Here is a 15,636-nt window from a genome sequence, read left to right on the forward strand (position 1 = left end):
CTCCACCAGCAGAGGAAGAATGCCTGCTGGTTTCCCCTTCCGAGGCAGAGCTGTCTCTGCCTCCGCCACCTCCACCGGCAGGAGCAGAGCAGCAGGAGCTGCCTCTGCCTCCGCCATGTCCACCAGCAGAGGGTGAATGCCTGCTGGGTCCCTGTCGACCAGCAGAGGGTGAATGCCTGCTGGTATCACTTCCCCCACCAGCAGAGGATGAATGCCTGCTGGTATCACTTCCCCCACCAGCAGAGGATGAATGCCTGCTGGTATCACTTTCCCCACCATCACGAGGAGAGGAGCGGGAGCTGCCTCTGCCTCCATCACCATCAGGGGGAGAGAAGCAGGAGCTGCCTCTCCCTTCACCAGAAAGACCAGGGCGTGAAGCTGGCGGCCCTCCGCAGCCCTTGCATAGGCTGCTGAGGGAAGCATGGGTAAGAATCGCCTGGTCGCAGAGGCCGAGAAGAGGGCCAACACCCGCATCCCGGCTGGTCCTGACTCCCTGCCACGCTTCACCCTCGCCTGGGGCTGTCAGCCGTGCCGCATCGCCTGGGGCTGCTAGTTGCTCCGCATCGCAGCAGGAAGTACTGTGGCCGGAACCCCACCAAGGGGAGTTGTCGGCCACGAAGAAAGTGGGGGAGGTCAGGAGACCTGCTCCCACTGCAGCAGTTTCGCTGCCGGAGATCGTGGGGGAGGTCCGGAGACCTGCTCCCACTGCAGCAGTTTCGCTGCCGGAGATCGTGGGGGAGGTCCGGAGACCTGCTCCCACTGCAGCAGTTTCGCTGCCGGAGATCGTGGGGGAGGTCCGGAGACCTGCTCCCACTGCAGCTTCTTCGCTGCCGGCAGTACTGTGGTCGGAGCCCCACCAAAGGGAGCTACCGGCTACAAAGAAGGGGGACGAGGTCTGGAGACCACTTTCCCCAGCAGCAGTTTCGCTGCAGGAGTTCTTGTGGCCGGAGCCCCACAGGAGGGAGCTGCCGGCTACGAAGAAGGGGGAGGTCGGGGGACCACCTGCCCCCGCAGCTTTTTCGCTGCAGGACGGGACCAACAGGCTGTCAGCCGTGCCACTACCGGCAGGGGTGCTGACAGCATGGCCAGCCATGGGCCCACTGAAGCCTCCCTTCCCAGCCCGAGACTTTGTCCTGGACTGCTGGATTTTTAAGGGGGAAGGTGGCCGTTGAGGCCATGTGTGCTGCGCACAAGGGGGGGTATATGTGGCAAAGCGCCCCGCCCCTGTGTGCATTTGTGTTATGTGTTGTATGTTGCGTGTGTAAATGTTGGTGTATAGATTGGTACACGGGATATAAACGGGTCTGTGTTTCACGTGTATTTAAAAAGTGTAGATTTGTATTTAGGCACGAGGAGAGCACAAATCACGTCACGTGCTGGTTAAATGTAATATGTGAGCACGGGGTTGCACAGAATTAATTCACGTGCTGGGATTCAAGTGAATAATTAATTAGTAATTGAATCCCAGCACAATAGTATATATAGACACACATTTCTTGCACTCAGGGTTGGGTGTTCGAGAGTGGAGAACGGGTGAGAGAGAAGGAGAACGTAAAGTAGTAAAGTAAAAATAATATCTAGAAGTGTTTGTACTCACCGTGTTTGTTTGTCTCTCCGTGCACCGTTTGTTTAGTGTTTAGTCCGTTTTGTATGTCTATTTATTTTGGCGCGTAGTGCCGTGTCCAGTGTTTTGTGCTGTTTTCAACCCTTTTATTTGTTATTAAACGCTGAGTGCAGCCATTGCACTCAGCTAATCACAACCACCGTCTCTGTCTGTTTACTCCCTGCTTCTGGTCTGACGCCACCCACTCCGGTCGTCTTTGTGACAGCCTCACTCTCGTAACCCTCACGTCACACGGTTCTGTTAGCCTCACTCTCGTAACCCTCACGTCACACGGTTCTATTAGCCTCACTCTCGTAACCCTCACATCACACGGTTCTATTAGCCTCACTCTCGTAACCCTCACGTCACACAGTTCTATTAGCCTCACTCTCGTAACCCTCACGTCACACAGTTCTATTAGCCTCACTCTCGTAACCCTCACGTCACACAGTTCTATTAGCCTCACTCTCGTAACCCTCACATCACACAGTTCTATTAGCCTCACTCTCGTAACCCTCACGTCACACAGTTCTATTAGCCTCACTCTCGTAACCCTCACATCACACAGTTCTATTAGCCTCACTCTCGTAACCCTCACGTCACACAGTTCTATTAGCCTCACTCTCGTAACCCTCACATCACACAGTTCTATTAGCCTCACTCTCGTCCCTCACATCACACGGTTCTATTAGCCTCACTCTCGTAACCCTCACATCACACAGTTCTATTAGCCTCACTCTCGTAACCCTCACATCACACAGTTCTATTAGCCTCACTCTCGTAACCTTCACGTCACACAGTTCTATTAGCCTCACTCTCGTAACCCTCACATCACACAGTTCTATTTAGCCTCACTCTCGTAACCCTCACGTCACACAGTTCTATTAGCCTCACTCTCGTAACCCTCACGTCACACAGTTCTATTAGCCTCACTCTCGTAACCCTCACATCACACAGTTCTATTAGCCTCACTCTCGTAACCCTCACATCACACGGTTCTATTAGCCTCACTCTCGTAACCCTCACGTCACACAGTTCTATTAGCCTCACTCTCGTAACCCTCACATCACACAGTTCTATTAGCCTCACTCTCGTAACCCTCACGTCACACAGTTCTATTAGCCTCACTCTCGTAACCCTCACGTCACACGGTTCTATTAGCCTCACTCTCGTAACCCTCACGTCACACGGTTCTATTAGCCTCACTCTCGTAATCCTCACATCACACAGTTCTATTAGCCTCACTCTCGTAACCCTCACGTCACACAGTTCTATTAGCCTCACTCTCGTAACCCTCACATCACACAGTTCTATTAGCCTCACTCTCGTCCCTCACATCACACGGTTCTATTGGCCTCACTCTCGTAACCCTCACATCACACAGTTCTATTAGCCTCACTCTCGTCCCTCACATCACACGGTTCTATTAGCCTCACTCTCGTAACCCTCACGTCACACAGTTCTATTAGCCTCACTCTCGTAACCCTCACATCACACAGTTCTATTAGCCTCACTCTCGTAACCCTCACATCACACAGTTCTATTAGCCTCACTCTTGTAACCCTCACATCACACAGTTCTATTAGCCTCACTCTCGTAACCCTCACATCACACGGTTCTATTAGCCTCACTCTCGTAACCCTCACGTCACACAGTTCTATTAGCCTCACTCTCGTAACCTTCACATCACACAGTTCTATTAGCCTCACTCTCGTAACCCTCACGTCACACGGTTCTATTAGCCTCACTCTCGTAACCCTCACGTCACACAGTTCTATTAGCCTCACTCTCGTAACCTTCACATCACACAGTTCTATTAGCCTCACTCTCGTAACCCTCACGTCACACAGTTCTATTAGCCTCACTCTCGTAACCCTCACATCACACAGTTCTATTAGCCTCACTCTCGTAACCCTCACGTCACACAGTTCTATTAGCCTCACTCTCGCCCCTCACGTCACACAGTTCTATTAGCCTCACTCTCGTAACCCTCACGTCACACGGTTCTATTAGCCTCACTCTCGTAACCCTCACATCACACAGTTCTATTAACCTCACTCTCGTCCCTCACATCACACAGTTCTATTAGCCTCACTCTCGTAACCCTCACGTCACACTTGTCACCACTGACCTGCAGTGCAAGTTTAATTGGTTCCTACGGGCCTGCGTGAACACGTCTGTCTGGAAATGAAGCTCTGTGAATTTATTTGAACTTTTTTGCACGGTCCCCAAGCTACTGTGTCTTATGGAGAGACAAATTGTGATAAATTAGGGAAAGTCATACTTCTGCTCAACCAGGCCTAGCAATAAGTAATAAAGAACTGAAGAATAATGAGGAAATGAGGCTGTCTGGTTTGAAATGTTCCTGAGATCATATACCTTGTGATCTCCACATAACAGTTTGAAATGTTCCTAAGATTATTTATCTGGTGAGCTCAACATAACGGTTAGAAATGTTCCTGAGATCATTTACCTCGTGATCTCAACATAATGCATTTCTATTTTTTCTTTTCACTGTCCTTAATGAGCCATTGTAAAAATAAGAAGTGTATGAGGCAACTCCAAACTTTAAAGATAGGATTCTTCCCTGTTTGGTAGTCACAACTCCAAACTTTAAAGACAGGATTCTTCCCTGTTTGTTGTCACAACTCCAAACTTTAAAGATAGGATTCTTCCCTGTTTGGTAGTCACAACTCCAAACTTTAAAGATAGGATTCTTCCCTGTTTGGTAGTCACAACTCCAAACTTTAAAGATAGGATTCGTCCCTGTTTGGTAGTCAGGATGGTTCTGATGCGTTTCTTGGCTGGGAAAGTCGTCTCATTTCTCATTCTATTAAAGGCTCCTTCATTCCAGCAAGCTATGAATGTGTGAACTATTCAGTCAGTGACAAATTGGATTTGATTAATGAGACAGCACATTTCCTTGGAAAGATTTCATAACAGGCAATAAAGAGCCAAGGAATGGATATCAGTCAGCATTGCGCTTTCTGTGTGGTAACTATTCACTTTTTACCATATGGCATTTGTTTTAAATACCCATTCTGTAATATTCTTTGGAATAACCCTTGATGTCCTTCCAATATTCTTTCAGTCCAGCTAAAAACTTAATATAAACGTTCCCATTTCGCAAATGCACGCTCTCTGGTATTTAGAATATTCTTTAGGTAAATGTCAAGAAAACGCTCATTCCATGCAAGCTCACTTTCAGAAATGACAGTAATTTATGAAATTCGGTTTCAGTGGCATGCTTGTGTCAATCTCTCCCTCCCTCTCACTCTTTTCATATTGTAATTCAAGCCTGGCTCCATTTCAAAGCAGAGGCTATTTGGGGGTTTGTATGCTGTATGTGCATGCATTACCATGCTGTAAGAGCTGTGGCATCGGGATGCTGCAGATTGGGGGTTTGTATGCTGTATGTGTATGCATTACCATGCTGTAAGAGCTGTGGCATCAGGATGCTGCAGATTGGGGGTTTGTATGCTGTATGTGTATGCATTACCATGCTGTAAGAGCTGTGGCATCGGGATGCTGCAGATTGGGGGTTTGTATGCTGTATGTGTATGCATTACCATGCTTTAAGAGCTGTGGCATCGGGATGCTGCAGATTGGGGGTTTGTATGCTGTATGTGTATGCATTACCATGCTGTAAGAGCTGTGGCATCAGGATGCTGCAGATTGGGGGTTTGTATGCTGTATGTGTATGCATTACCATGCTGTAAGAGCTGTGGCATCAGGATGCTGCAGATTGGGGGTTTGTATGCTGTATGTGTATGCATTACCATGCTGTAAGAGCTGTGGCATCGGGATGCTGCAGATTGGGGGTTTGTATGCTGTATGTGTATGCATTACCATGCTGTAAGAGCAGAGGCATCGGGATGCTGCAGATTGGGGGTTTGTATGCTGTATGTGTATGCATTACCATGCTGTAAGAGCTGTGGCATCAGGATGCTGCAGATTGGGGGTTTGTATGCTGTATATGTATGCATTACCATGCTGTAAGAGCTGTGGCATCGGGATGCTGCAGATTGGGGGTTTGTATGCTGTATGTGTATGCATTACCATGCTGTAAGAGCTGTGGCATCGGGATGCTGCAGATTGGGGGTTTGTATGCTGTATGTGTATGCATTACCATGCTGTAAGAGCTGTGGCATCGGGATGCTGCAGATTGGGGGTTTGTATGCTGTATGTGTATGCATTACCGTGCTGTAAGAGCAGAGGCATCGGGATGCTGCAGATTGGGGGTTTGTATGCTGTATGTGTATGCATTACCATGCTGTAAGAGCAGAGGCATCAGGATGCTGCAGATTGGGGGTTTGTATGCTGTATGTGTATGCATTACCATGCTGTAAGAGCTGTGGCATCGGGATGCTGCAGATTGGGGGTTTGTATGCTGTATGTGTATGCATTACCATGCTGTAAGAGCAGAGGCATCGGGATGCTGCAGATTGGGGGTTTGTATACTGTATGTGTATGCATTACCATGCTGTAAGAGCTGTGGCATCAGGATGCTGCAGATTGGGGGTTTGTATGCTGTATGTGTATGCATTACCATGCTGTAAGAGCAGAGGCATCGGGATGCTGCAGATTGGGGGTTTGTATACTGTATGTGTATGCATTACCATGCTGTAAGAGCTGTGGCATCAGGATGCTGCAGATTGGGGGTTTGTATGCTGTATGTGTATGCATTACCATGCTGTAAGAGCTGTGGCATCAGGATGCTGCAGATTGGGGGTTTGTATGCTGTATGTGTATGCATTACCATGCTGTAAGAGCAGAGGCATCGGGATGCTGCAGATTGGGGGTTTGTATGCTGTATGTGTATGCATTACCATGCTGTAAGAGCTGTGGCATCAGGATGCTGCAGATTGGGGGTTTGTATACTGTATGTGTATGCATTACCATGCTGTAAGAGCTGTGGCATCAGGATGCTGCAGATTGGGGGTTTGTATGCTGTATGTGTATGCATTACCGTGCTGTAAGAGCTGTGGCATCGGGATGCTGCAGATTGGGGGTTTGTATGCTGTATGTGTATGCATTACCATGCTGTAAGAGCTGTGGCATCAGGATGCTGCAGATTGGGGGTTTGTATGCTGTATGTGTATGCATTACCATGCTGTAAGAGCTGAGGCATCGGGATGCTGCAGATTGGGGGTTTGTATGCTGTATGTGTATGCATTACCATGCTGTAAGAGCTGTGGCATCGGGATGCTGCAGATTGGGGGTTTGTATGCTGTATATGTATGCATTACCATGCTGTAAGAGCTGTGGCATCGGGATGCTGCAGATTGGGGGTTTGTATGCTGTATGTGTATGCATTACCATGCTGTAAGAGCTGTGGCATCGGGATGCTGCAGATTGGGGGTTTGTATGCTGTATGTGTATGCATTACCATGCTTTAAGAGCAGAGGCATCGGGATGCTGCAGATTGGGGGTTTGTATGCTGTATATGTATGCATTACCATGCTGTAAGAGCTGTGGCATCGGGATGCTGCAGATTGGGGGTTTGTATGCTGTATGTGTATGCATTACCATGCTGTAAGAGCTGTGGCATCAGGATGCTGCAGATTGGGGGTTTGTATGCTGTATGTGTATGCATTACCATGCTGTAAGAGCTGTGGCATCAGGATGCTGCAGATTGGGGGTTTGTATGCTGTATGTGTATGCATTACCATGCTGTAAGAGCTGTGGCATCAGGATGCTGCAGATTGGGGGTTTGTATGCTGTATGTGTATGCATTACCATGCTTTAAGAGCTGTGGCATCAGGATGCTGCAGATTGGGGGTTTGTATGCTGTATGTGTATGCATTACCATGCTGTAAGAGCTGTGGCATCAGGATGCTGCAGATTGGGGGTTTGTATGCTGTATGTGCATGCATTACCATGCTGTAAGAGCTGTGGCATCAGGATGCTGCAGATTGGGGGTTTGTATACTGTATGTGTATGCATTACCGTGCTTTAAGAGCTGTGGCATCGGGATGCTGCAGATTGGGGGTTTGTATGCTGTATGTGTATGCATTACCGTGCTGTAAGAGCAGAGGCATCGGGATGCTGCAGATTGGGGGTTTGTATGCTGTATGTGCATGCATTACCATGCTGTAAGAGCTGTGGCATCAGGATGCTGCAGATTGGGGGTTTGTATGCTGTATGTGTATGCATTACCATGCTGTAAGAGCTGTGGCATCAGGATGCTGCAGATTGGGGGTTTGTATGCTGTATGTGTATGCATTACCATGCTGTAAGAGCAGAGGCATTGGGATGCTGCAGATTGGGGGTTTGTATACTGTATGTGCATGCATTACCATGCTGTAAGAGCTGTGGCATCAGGATGCTGCAGATTGGGGGTTTGTATACTGTATGTGTATGCATTACCGTGCTTTAAGAGCTGTGGCATCGGGATGCTGCAGATTGGGGGTTTGTATGCTGTATGTGTATGCATTACCATGCTGTAAGAGCAGAGGCATCGGGATGCTGCAGATTGGGGGTTTGTATGCTGTATGTGTATGCATTACCATGCTGTAAGAGCTGTGGCATCAGGATGCTGCAGATTGGGGGTTTGTATGCTGTATGTGTATGCATTACCATGCTGTAAGAGCTGTGGCATCGGGATGCTGCAGATTGGGGGTTTGTATGCTGTATGTGTATGCATTACCGTGCTGTAAGAGCAGAGGCATCGGGATGCTGCAGATTGGGGGTTTGTATGCTGTATGTGTATGCATTACCATGCTGTAAGAGCAGAGGCATCAGGATGCTGCAGATTGGGGGTTTGTATGCTGTATGTGTATGCATTACCATGCTGTAAGAGCTGTGGCATCGGGATGCTGCAGATTGGGGGTTTGTATGCTGTATGTGTATGCATTACCATGCTGTAAGAGCAGAGGCATCGGGATGCTGCAGATTGGGGGTTTGTATACTGTATGTGTATGCATTACCATGCTGTAAGAGCTGTGGCATCAGGATGCTGCAGATTGGGGGTTTGTATGCTGTATGTGTATGCATTACCATGCTGTAAGAGCAGAGGCATCGGGATGCTGCAGATTGGGGGTTTGTATACTGTATGTGTATGCATTACCATGCTGTAAGAGCTGTGGCATCAGGATGCTGCAGATTGGGGGTTTGTATGCTGTATGTGTATGCATTACCATGCTGTAAGAGCTGTGGCATCAGGATGCTGCAGATTGGGGGTTTGTATGCTGTATGTGTATGCATTACCATGCTGTAAGAGCAGAGGCATCGGGATGCTGCAGATTGGGGGTTTGTATGCTGTATGTGTATGCATTACCATGCTGTAAGAGCTGTGGCATCAGGATGCTGCAGATTGGGGGTTTGTATACTGTATGTGTATGCATTACCATGCTGTAAGAGCTGTGGCATCAGGATGCTGCAGATTGGGGGTTTGTATGCTGTATGTGTATGCATTACCGTGCTGTAAGAGCTGTGGCATCGGGATGCTGCAGATTGGGGGTTTGTATGCTGTATGTGTATGCATTACCATGCTGTAAGAGCTGTGGCATCAGGATGCTGCAGATTGGGGGTTTGTATGCTGTATGTGTATGCATTACCATGCTGTAAGAGCTGAGGCATCGGGATGCTGCAGATTGGGGGTTTGTATGCTGTATGTGTATGCATTACCATGCTGTAAGAGCTGTGGCATCGGGATGCTGCAGATTGGGGGTTTGTATGCTGTATATGTATGCATTACCATGCTGTAAGAGCTGTGGCATCGGGATGCTGCAGATTGGGGGTTTGTATGCTGTATGTGTATGCATTACCATGCTGTAAGAGCTGTGGCATCGGGATGCTGCAGATTGGGGGTTTGTATGCTGTATGTGTATGCATTACCATGCTTTAAGAGCAGAGGCATCGGGATGCTGCAGATTGGGGGTTTGTATGCTGTATATGTATGCATTACCATGCTGTAAGAGCTGTGGCATCGGGATGCTGCAGATTGGGGGTTTGTATGCTGTATGTGTATGCATTACCATGCTGTAAGAGCTGTGGCATCAGGATGCTGCAGATTGGGGGTTTGTATGCTGTATGTGTATGCATTACCATGCTGTAAGAGCTGTGGCATCAGGATGCTGCAGATTGGGGGTTTGTATGCTGTATGTGTATGCATTACCATGCTGTAAGAGCTGTGGCATCAGGATGCTGCAGATTGGGGGTTTGTATGCTGTATGTGTATGCATTACCATGCTTTAAGAGCTGTGGCATCAGGATGCTGCAGATTGGGGGTTTGTATGCTGTATGTGTATGCATTACCATGCTGTAAGAGCTGTGGCATCAGGATGCTGCAGATTGGGGGTTTGTATGCTGTATGTGCATGCATTACCATGCTGTAAGAGCTGTGGCATCAGGATGCTGCAGATTGGGGGTTTGTATACTGTATGTGTATGCATTACCGTGCTTTAAGAGCTGTGGCATCGGGATGCTGCAGATTGGGGGTTTGTATGCTGTATGTGTATGCATTACCGTGCTGTAAGAGCAGAGGCATCGGGATGCTGCAGATTGGGGGTTTGTATGCTGTATGTGCATGCATTACCATGCTGTAAGAGCTGTGGCATCAGGATGCTGCAGATTGGGGGTTTGTATGCTGTATGTGTATGCATTACCATGCTGTAAGAGCTGTGGCATCAGGATGCTGCAGATTGGGGGTTTGTATGCTGTATGTGTATGCATTACCATGCTGTAAGAGCAGAGGCATTGGGATGCTGCAGATTGGGGGTTTGTATACTGTATGTGCATGCATTACCATGCTGTAAGAGCTGTGGCATCAGGATGCTGCAGATTGGGGGTTTGTATACTGTATGTGTATGCATTACCGTGCTTTAAGAGCTGTGGCATCGGGATGCTGCAGATTGGGGGTTTGTATGCTGTATGTGTATGCATTACCATGCTGTAAGAGCAGAGGCATCGGGATGCTGCAGATTGGGGGTTTGTATGCTGTATGTGTATGCATTACCATGCTGTAAGAGCTGTGGCATCAGGATGCTGCAGATTGGGGGTTTGTATGCTGTATGTGTATGCATTACCATGCTGTAAGAGCTGTGGCATCGGGATGCTGCAGATTGGGGGTTTGTATGCTGTATGTGTATGCATTACCATGCTGTAAGAGCTGTGGCATCGGGATGCTGCAGATTGGGGGTTTGTATGCTGTATGTGTATGCATTACCATGCTGTAAGAGCTGTGGCATCGGGATGCTGCAGATTGGGGGTTTGTATGCTGTATGTGTATGCATTACCATGCTGTAAGAGCAGAGGCATCGGGATGCTGCAGATTGGGGGTTTGTATGCTGTATGTGTATGCATTACCATGCTGTAAGAGCTGTGGCATCGGGATGCTGCAGATTGGGGGTTTGTATGCTGTATGTGTATGCATTACCATGCTTTAAGAGCTGTGGCATCAGGATGCTGCAGATTGGGGGTTTGTATGCTGTATGTGTATGCATTACCATGCTGTAAGAGCTGTGGCATCGGGATGCTGCAGATTGGGGGTTTGTATGCTGTATGTGTATGCATTACCATGCTGTAAGAGCTGTGGCATCGGGATGCTGCAGATTGGGGGTTTGTATGCTGTATGTGTATGCATTACCATGCTTTAAGAGCTGTGGCATCGGGATGCTGCAGATTGGGGGTTTGTATGCTGTATGTGTATGCATTACCATGCTTTAAGAGCTGTGGCATCGGGATGCTGCAGATTGGGGGTTTGTATGCTGTATGTGTATGCATTACCATGCTGTAAGAGCAGAGGCATCGGGATGCTGCAGATTGGGGGTTTGTATGCTGTATGTGTATGCATTACCATGCTTTAAGAGCTGTGGCATCGGGATGCTGCAGATTGGGGGTTTGTATACTGTATGTGTATGCATTACCGTGCTGTAAGAGCTGTGGCATCGGGATGCTGCAGATTGGGGGTTTGTATACTGTATGTGTATGCATTACCATGCTGTAAGAGCAGAGGCATCGGGATGCTGCAGATTGGGGGTTTGTATGCTGTATGTGTATGCATTACCATGCTTTAAGAGCTGTGGCATCGGGATGCTGCAGATTGGGGGTTTGTATACTGTATGTGTATGCATTACCGTGCTGTAAGAGCTGTGGCATCGGGATGCTGCAGATTGGGGGTTTGTATGCTGTATGTGTATGCATTACCGTGCTGTAAGAGCAGAGGCATCGGGATGCTGCAGATTGGGGGTTTGTATGCTGTATGTGTATGCATTACCGTGCTGTAAGAGCTGTGGCATCAGGATGCTGCAGATTGGGGGTTTGTATGCTGTATGTGTATGCATTACCATGCTTTAAGAGCTGTGGCATCGGGATGCTGCAGATTGGGGGTTTGTATGCTGTATGTGTATGCATTACCGTGCTGTAAGAGCAGAGGCATCGGGATGCTGCAGATTGGGGGTTTGTATGCTGTATGTGTATGCATTACCATGCTGTAAGAGCTGTGGCATCGGGATGCTGCAGATTGGGGGTTTGTATGCTGTATGTGTATGCATTACCATGCTGTAAGAGCTGTGGCATCGGGATGCTGCAGATTGGGGGTTTGTATGCTGTATGTGTATGCATTACCATGCTGTAAGAGCTGTGGCATCGGGATGCTGCAGATTGGGGGTTTGTATACTGTATGTGTATGCATTACCATGCTGTAAGAGCTGTGGCATCGGGATGCTGCAGATTGGGGGTTTGTATACTGTATGTGTATGCATTACCATGCTGTAAGAGCTGTGGCATCAGGATGCTGCAGATTGGGGGTTTGTATGCTGTATGTGTATGCATTACCGTGCTGTAAGAGCTGTGGCATCGGGATGCTGCAGATTGGGGGTTTGTATGCTGTATGTGTATGCATTACCATGCTGTAAGAGCAGAGGCATCGGGATGCTGCAGATTGGGGGTTTGTATGCTGTATGTGTATGCATTACCGTGCTGTAAGAGCAGAGGCATCGGGATGCTGCAGATTGGGGGTTTGTATGCTGTATGTGTATGCATTACCATGCTGTAAGAGCAGAGGCATCGGGATGCTGCAGATTGGGGGTTTGTATGCTGTATGTGTATGCATTACCATGCTGTAAGAGCTGTGGCATCGGGATGCTGCAGATTGGGGGTTTGTATGCTGTATGTGTATGCATTACCATGCTGTAAGAGCTGTGGCATCGGGATGCTGCAGATTGGGGGTTTGTATGCTGTATGTGTATGCATTACCATGCTGTAAGAGCTGTGGCATCGGGATGCTGCAGATTGGGGGTTTGTATGCTGTATGTGTATGCATTACCGTGCTGTAAGAGCTGTGGCATCGGGATGCTGCAGATTGGGGGTTTGTATGCTGTATGTGTATGCATTACCGTGCTGTAAGAGCAGAGGCATCGGGATGCTGCAGATTGGGGGTTTGTATGCTGTATGTGTATGCATTACCATGCTGTAAGAGCAGAGGCATCGGGATGCTGCAGATTGGGGGTTTGTATGCTGTATGTGTATGCATTACCATGCTGTAAGAGCTGTGGCATCGGGATGCTGCAGATTGGGGGTTTGTATGCTGTATGTGTATGCATTACCATGCTGTAAGAGCTGTGGCATCGGATTTTCCAAACAAGCTCACAGACAGGTAAACAGAGATATAGAGAAAACTGACAGTGATAGAACCCAGAACCATTCAGCACGATTGCCAACATCATAAAATAGGAAATTGAAAAAAACTGTTTTCTGTTTTACATGATTCTGTTGTGCTTAATAGAACTACTAATTTATAGATACAGCTATAAATTACAGCAATCAGGAAAATTGCAACAAAAAACTGTGTAAAATGTTGGTGTTTATGTGTCTCCCCAGCTCTCTCCGCTCATTTCAGAGTCTGTGAGCCCTACACAGACCACAAAGGACGCTATCATTTTGGCTTCCACTGCCCACGCCTCTCTGACAACAAAACCTACATCTTCTGCTGTCACCATAACAACACAGCCTTCAAGTACTGCTGCAACGAGACAGAGTTCCAGAACATCATGCAGATCAACCTAACAGGGACCAGTGACGGCTACGGGCACAAGTAAGTGATGCTGCCCTAACATGAGGTGTACACCCCTCTGTGGCACTGCTGCTGCCCTACCTCAAGGTGTACACCCCTCTGTGGCACTGCTGCTGCCCTACCGCGGGGTGTACATCCCTCTGTGGCACTGCTGCTGCCCGACCACGGGGTGTACACCCCTCTGTGGCGCTGCTGCTGCCCTACCGGGGGGTGTTCACCCCTCTGTGGCGCTGCTGCTGCCCGACCGCAGGGTGTACATCCCTCTGTGGCACTGCTGCTGCCCTACCGCGGGGTGTACACCCCTCTGTGGCACTGTTTGTATGATATTAAGACAAACTATAGATACTGGGCATTTTTATTCTTTACAGGTTTAGAGATGCCGTTTCAATTGCTATAAACTATGCTATACTGCAGATTTACTGTGTCCTATATTGCTAAACATGATGGATCATTTTGACTATCTTGAAAATTGCAAACAAAATTGCCAATTTAACCTGTGGATGTTTTAAACATACTTGAGTCGCTTTGCCCCCACTAACTGGGCTGCGCTTCACTGTTGAACAGAACCCCCAGATTTTTATTTTTCTCAGTTACTGTAATGTTTGATTGCACCTGCAAGTTGCATTCCTTAAGCAGTACAGGCAGCTACATGAATATGTAATGGAGCGATAACTGCCTCCAAGTTGAGCTCTGTTTTAATTACAGTGTTGCAGCATTTCCTTACAGACAGAAACAGGTGTTATTTACAATGAACAGATGGGAGCAAGACAGAAACTGTGATTAGAATAGAGCTTTCTCAAAAAGCCTGCAGTAGTAATGTCAGGGTCAATGTTGCAGCACACTGTATACAGGTTCATGGCTAAGACCAGGGTGAATTTGTGGTTTTAGAATCATCATACAGTAAGGGCTTGCTGAGGATGTAACTCACTGATCCTTCTCTGTTAACATTCCTAGGGGGAAACAGATTTGATGAAGATCATTTCTTTGTGCTTTACCATGCTTTCTTATACCTTGTAATGCTTTTATCAATTTTGCAATCCGATTTCTTGTCAACCTTAAAAAAATCATGGGCCAGTGAGTTATGTACTTATCATCTTCAACCTTCAGTAAAGAAAAAAGAAAGAGGGAATCAAATTAATCGTTCTTTGTTGTTATGTCCTGCTAAAACAGAGAAGGTGCAACTTGTTTAGATTCACACAAAGAGCATCTGTCTCTAACTCCCTCTTCTAGAGCACCTGGGAGTTATTAATGCATGAAATCATTTCCAATTATGGTATTCATTGTAGCCCTTACTCAGGCACTAATTCACTAGTTCACTGGGATGTGAAAACAACAAGCCAAGTCACAGAGATTGGGTTGGGCAGCCACTGGCCTGAACAGCCCCCACTGGACCAGGTACAGGTGCCATTCGGCCCATCTTGCTCGTTTGGTTGTTAGTAGCTTATTGATCCCAGAATCTCATCAAGCAGCTTCTTAAAGGATCCTAGGGTGTCAGCTTCAACAACATTATTGGGGAGTTGGTTCCAGACCCTCACAATTCTCTGTGTAAAAAAGTGCATCCTATTTTCTGTTCTGAATGCCCCTTTATCAAATCTCCATTTGTGACCCCTGGTCCTTGTTTCTTTTTTCGGGTAGAAAAAGTCCTCTGAGTCGACATTGTCAATACCTTTTAGAATTATATGTATATAGTATACTATAGAGAGAGAGAGAGAAAAAGAGAGAGAGAGAGAGAGAATGGATTAATGTATTGCAAACAAACCCACAAATTTTTTTTGAATTGCAGTTCAGAGAGTTTGTTAAGATCTAACCACCTGATACCACTGCTGTTATGTGCTTTGTTCCATATTGTATTATATTAGTAAACATGTCACTCTCGTCATAGTGTATTAAGGAGGTGAAAACCCCAGTATCAACCATAATCCACCCTCCTCCTCCTAAACAGTTTCCAATACCCAGTATTGATACTTGAGTGCTTTTGGATACCTGCACGCTCAAAGGGTTGAACTATAGAATTCAA

At 47.4% G+C, this 15,636-nt stretch overlaps 1 protein-coding gene across 3 annotated transcripts in view; it reads left to right on the forward strand.

Annotated features, from left to right (window-relative positions):
• The window catches only part of LOC117414825 (protein shisa-like-1a), a 104,340-nt gene that overhangs the window by 60,783 nt on the left and 27,921 nt on the right, over window positions 1-15,636 (forward strand). For all 3 annotated transcript variants that reach the window (XM_059027748.1, XM_059027747.1, XM_059027750.1), the window contains exon 3: window positions 13,427-13,640. In XM_059027748.1, the coding sequence (XP_058883731.1) occupies window positions 13,427-13,640 (214 nt within the window). The remainder of the gene's footprint in view (window positions 1-13,426; window positions 13,641-15,636) is intronic.

This window comes from Acipenser ruthenus, chromosome 7 (assembly GCF_902713425.1).
Source record: "Acipenser ruthenus chromosome 7, fAciRut3.2 maternal haplotype, whole genome shotgun sequence".
NCBI lineage: Eukaryota > Metazoa > Chordata > Actinopteri > Acipenseriformes > Acipenseridae > Acipenser > Acipenser ruthenus.